This window comes from Chondrus crispus, genomic scaffold (genome assembly GCF_000350225.1).
Source record: "Chondrus crispus Stackhouse genomic scaffold, scaffold_214, whole genome shotgun sequence".
NCBI classification, from domain to species: Eukaryota; Rhodophyta; class Florideophyceae; order Gigartinales; family Gigartinaceae; genus Chondrus; species Chondrus crispus.
Genome location: NW_005179092.1, coordinates 158512 through 163362, shown reverse-complemented (window position 1 = coordinate 163362; position 4851 = coordinate 158512). Strand labels below are relative to the sequence as shown.

Genomic DNA, 4851 nt, shown 5'->3' with positions numbered 1-4851 from the left:
GCGGCGTCGCAGAATCCACGTCCCAGACGATGGCGGGCGTGGCCATGGTGGCGCGACGCGTGTCGCGGGCGGCGGCCGAGGCGCCGGCGGCGGTTGAGGTGCGGCGGAACTGGAAGCCCATGTCGGCGGCGCGGCGCGAAGCCATTGCAGTTTTGTTTGTTGGGGAGGCAACGGCGTTGGGGGGAGGCTCAAACTCGAATGGTGCGGCGGAAGATGGGTTCGGTGACGGCGTTGTGACACACGCGGTGGGACGCAGACTGCAGGGAGGAGGGGGAGGACGAGCCGTTACGGTTGGGTGCCAGGGGGAAATTTTGAATTCCAGAAAAGCGCGCGAGGTTTGAAATTGGGGAAGCGAAAAACGGAGATAAATGGCTTTGGCTATTTCAAATTGTAAGAGGGATCATACAAGTAATTTGTGTTGGGAAGAAAATTGGTCACATCTCAGGCCCGTTCCTAAATCCGGGATGATTCTTTTGACTCGTGGACGAATTGCACATTGGCCGGCGCAAGGACGACACTGTTAAGATCGGGCTACAGTATTCGCCCAGATATGACGGAAGTCAATCGTCCAATAATATTTCCCCATGACCACCACCATCACTAGATGTCAATCCTAGATGTTTGGCTGATGTCAGCCATATCAACATGAGCCGTCGGCTCCAGGATTTACACTAACGTTGTCCGTAAAATAACGCGTTGTTTTTTTCCATTTGCCCACAAACTCGCTGGACGTACAGTACCAACGGTACAGTAAAGTAAACCTGAGTTTGAAAAATCCCACCACGAGTTTTGCGGACTGACCTCCAGCAAGGTACCTGCCCGCAACAAATGCAAGTCTGGTACAGGGGGGGGTCGCTCAATAGTGCCTACTTTAGTAGTGCTTCCCTCTATATAGTGCTATGGCTCACCCTCTGGCACAGGTTATCATAAGCTCACACGTGTATCATCCGGCATGGTTCAGTACTCAAAGGATGAAGTTATTTAGTTGTGTTATACAGGCTTTGTTGTGTTTGTGTTTGCAGTGTGCTTTGTCCCCAAATATATGTATTTGAGCCTCCTTTATATAGTGCCATCCCCCCAATAGTGCCATAGCTAGAGGTATGTCACGCTATAGCACTATATCGTAAGAGGCACTGTACATCGTTGTGCCGCCCGACGGATCACGTGCACCTGCGCGAATACTCGCTGAAGCGAATACTGTATTGTACCCTTGAAGGGTAGCTCGCCACAAATAGAAAGGTTCCCAGTTGAAAGGGCGATGCGTTTCGTCTTCTTGACAGGCTGAGGGGGGCCGTTTGGAGAAGACCGCTTTTTAGAAGCTTCTACTTGTCTATCTTTCGCCGTTGCTTCGGCGGCATCTGTGACAGATCCTGTCGCGCTTTGATTCGTTGATGGACTCTGCGCAGATGAAGCGATAGGGGCGTCCATGACGCAAACCGGTACGACCCGTGCAGTATGAGACTCGTTTGTGCTGATGAGAGAGCGGAAAGCCCACTTCGTTTTCCTTCAAGACGGGTCGATCCGGCACTGCTGTGATCAGGCGGATGTGAAACTCGTAGAAAACTCACATGCCCCGAGTTTTCGGTATGCTGTGAGTTTTGCCAAACGCGTTGTTTGAAAGATTTGCGTTCAGAAAATCCGAGCAAACTCGCCGCCAAAACACGCGTTTTCGTGACTTTACGGACAACGTTATTGTAGTGTAGTTGGATTATTAATATCTACCGAAAACGCCGCCGCGAGTTGCGCACACCAGATTCCCAACTCTGGAAGACAGGAAAAATTGGCACTGACGAACACACCGCCTATTTTACCATTGATACTGTATCCTTGCACCCTTCAAGCACAAGTTGTTCTGCATTTTTGCTCGGCAAAGGGACTGCGCAGAGTCCTAGAGATGTGCTTGAATCGTGCATGCGTGGGTCCACTGCCGCCGCCGCCGCTCGATGTAAGTTACGGTCAGCGAGGTTTTGCAGCAGTGGCTGGAGGAGGAGCAGAAGCGGAGAAAGTTGCGAGGTGTGTTCGCGGAGCTGGAAGGAATGCTGGCAGGGAGGGGGGGATAACTTTGCACCGTGCCGACAGTACAGCAGGGCAGGATGGATGGAGATTTGTGGGCTCCAGGGGGCTGCGATAGATCTTGTACAGTACCAACGGTAAGTTACTGGTAACCATCAGACCCTGGCCTGCGGCAGTCATGGTTTCACTTCTCCATAACGGCTGCAGGTATGCCGTACAGCAGGGTACCATACACGTGCACACTACCCTTGGGTACTGTACAGACGACACCGTAGAATGCGAGAGTTGAGGATGATACCGCCTCCAGTTGCTTTGCCCACTCGCCCGTCTGCGCCTCGAGAATCTCCGCACTCGTGGGCGTCGCCCATTGCTGCTTGGCCGTGCGACAAACACACAGTAAAAGGGCTGGATCTACGAGATATTAAACCGATGACGTGTGATACTGTACTATCACTCCAAACTGTTCACATTTCTTCGAGGGTGGCATCTTTAATGGTGATCGGTTAGATTGTAAGGTCCAGCAATGCAATCTCAAGGCCCCCGCGCTCAGACACCCTGAATTGTGTTCTTAACCGTTCTGCTTGGGTCAACTGCTCCACCAAGCGTGAGCTAGACACGGCTGCCACAGGTACGGTACTCGACCAAGAACTACAGCGACACAACTCATTAACTTCATCATGGACGCCGGTGACGCTTACATTTGGGAACAGTTGGAAGCAATTCCGCCGTTTGATTATTGCGATAATCAAAGGGCGGAATTGCTTTCACGCATGGGGGAGAGCGGTTATGGTTTTCCGGAAAGCGCCTCTGATATCTCCCACTACTTGCGGATGCTCTCGAGCAAGCGTGCCGTGCGCTCGGCTCCTTCGGGGTCGTCTTACCCGACGATTCAGACATCAGAATATATTCACAAAGCTGTGAGGTGGAATGATGAAGTCTTACAAGCGATAAAAGCAACCGAAAGTAAGCATTGGCCTGTTGGCACATCTCTCAAATATATCAAACACTGTTTGCAAGAGATATCGCACACCTTACGAAATTTGAATCAAGAGTTGACTGTTGTATTTCCTGATCTCGGGAAAACTCCTGATCTCGGGAAAACTCTTCTCAAGAAGAGTTCATGGCTCACTGAAAAGCCTGGGAGTTCTATACTTGCTAAGAGGCGTTCTTTTAGGGAAAGGATGCACAGTCTAGTCCCACTACACGGTCTAGTCCCACTACACGGTCTAGTCCCACTACACGGTCTAGTCTCACTACTGGCATCTGCGTTAGAAGTTATACCAGTGCTAGCCTGGCTGGCCGGCCGCGACGCTGCAACGGAAATATCTGAAATGGCTACCGAATTTGGCGACTTGGCGTATGATGTTAGGGCTCTGATCGTATTACGAGCAATAGGCGTCGATTTCTCAGAAAAGGCGGGCGTGGGATGTGCAGCACTGTTTTTGCAGTGCGTTCTTCCTATGGTTCCGACGAGGTCAGATTGGGGGCCAGGTATAAGGGTAATCATCGACCAACCGATTCAAATATTACCGGGAGACGTTGGCTGGTTAGATCGTGCAGCGCGCTACATGGCCTCTCGGCCCTCGAACAAGAAGGCCTGGTTTCGGCTAGATAACAGAATTCGCTTTCTTGTACATTTCTCACATTCGAAGTCCGCGGAGCACGAAGACTCAAAACTGATGAGCATTTCGTCCATTTTAAACCGTTGGGTACGTGAGGATTGGGTAGCAGCAGGGGTACCATCAGCCGGCCCGGTAAGATACAAACCAACAGGTGAGTGTCACCAGGCTTTGGTATCCATGTGCACCCGACTCTCGGCGCATGCCAAAGTTACAAAGCTGCGCCCTGAGCAGTTGGTCCAAATATATGAGGAGCACGGACTCTGTCAGCTGTTGATTGCACTGCGAATCTTTGGCACCAAGGAATTTCCAATTGAGAGTTTTTTATGCGAAGAGTTTCCGATGGTAGCCGTGAAAAGCCGCAATTCGCCCGCCCCGAAGAAAGCTGGTGTGATTGCTGGCTTGAACTTTTTTTCGTCGCATGCATGTTTTTCGTCATATATGAAAGGTTACTGTTCCTGTCAAAAGAGGGGCCCGTATTCGAGGTCTTTCATGCCTGTAGAGAAGTTGGAGTTGTTTTCGAACACAAAAATGAGACCAAGAACTGCAGCAAATCACATATTCAAATGGAAACGGTTGGAGCGCGAGGCGACCATTGGGTATAAGGGGGTGTATTACCTCGGAAAGCATATATACCAGGTCCATGCGTCAGTGTCTGAAAATCGAGAGAGGACATTGCAAGTGGCGCTCATGGAATACGTTAGTGCGGGGGGAATGAGCAGTATCAGCGAGTCGATCAACCTAGGGGCTGTGAAGGTGACGTCCACAAACCAGATACTGGACGACATGCGAGGACAACGAGTATACTACGGCGACAGTTGGAAAACATGCGTCGAGAGCGGTAATGAAATACTCTGGCGGCTGATTTCAAGGATCGCTGGGGGATATACTGCGGTGAAGCGCGACTGGTCGAGTTGCTGGGCAACCGCACTTGAGGAGGAAGGGGTGGTGGTGGACTTTGTTCCGACTCTATTTCTACTCATGTCTGCGGCCAAAGTGGAAACGGTTAAGGGCAAGCTGGTGTACCCCAACGGAGCTCTGGCGACGGTGGCACGTGTGGATGAGTTTGCACATATCAAATTCCCCGGTATGGAAGCGAAATTGGGGGGTAAAAAAGAGAAATTCACGGGTAAGGAAGGGATAGTCACTGGTACGGAAGGGACGGTGTGGGCATTGTGCGATTTGCCAGTCGGCGGTACTGGTGTGCCAATGGATAGCT

General features: G+C 51.2%; 1 protein-coding gene across 1 annotated transcript in view; it reads left to right on the top strand.

Moving 5' to 3' along the window:
• Positions 1-2690: 2690 nt before the first annotated feature.
• CHC_T00004144001 (hypothetical protein) overlaps positions 2691-4851 on the top strand; it is a 3039-nt gene continuing 878 nt past the window's right edge. The window contains exon 1 of the mRNA XM_005715465.1: positions 2691-4851. This exon is cut by the window's right edge and continues 878 nt beyond it. Coding sequence (XP_005715522.1) covers positions 2691-4851 — 2161 coding nt within the window.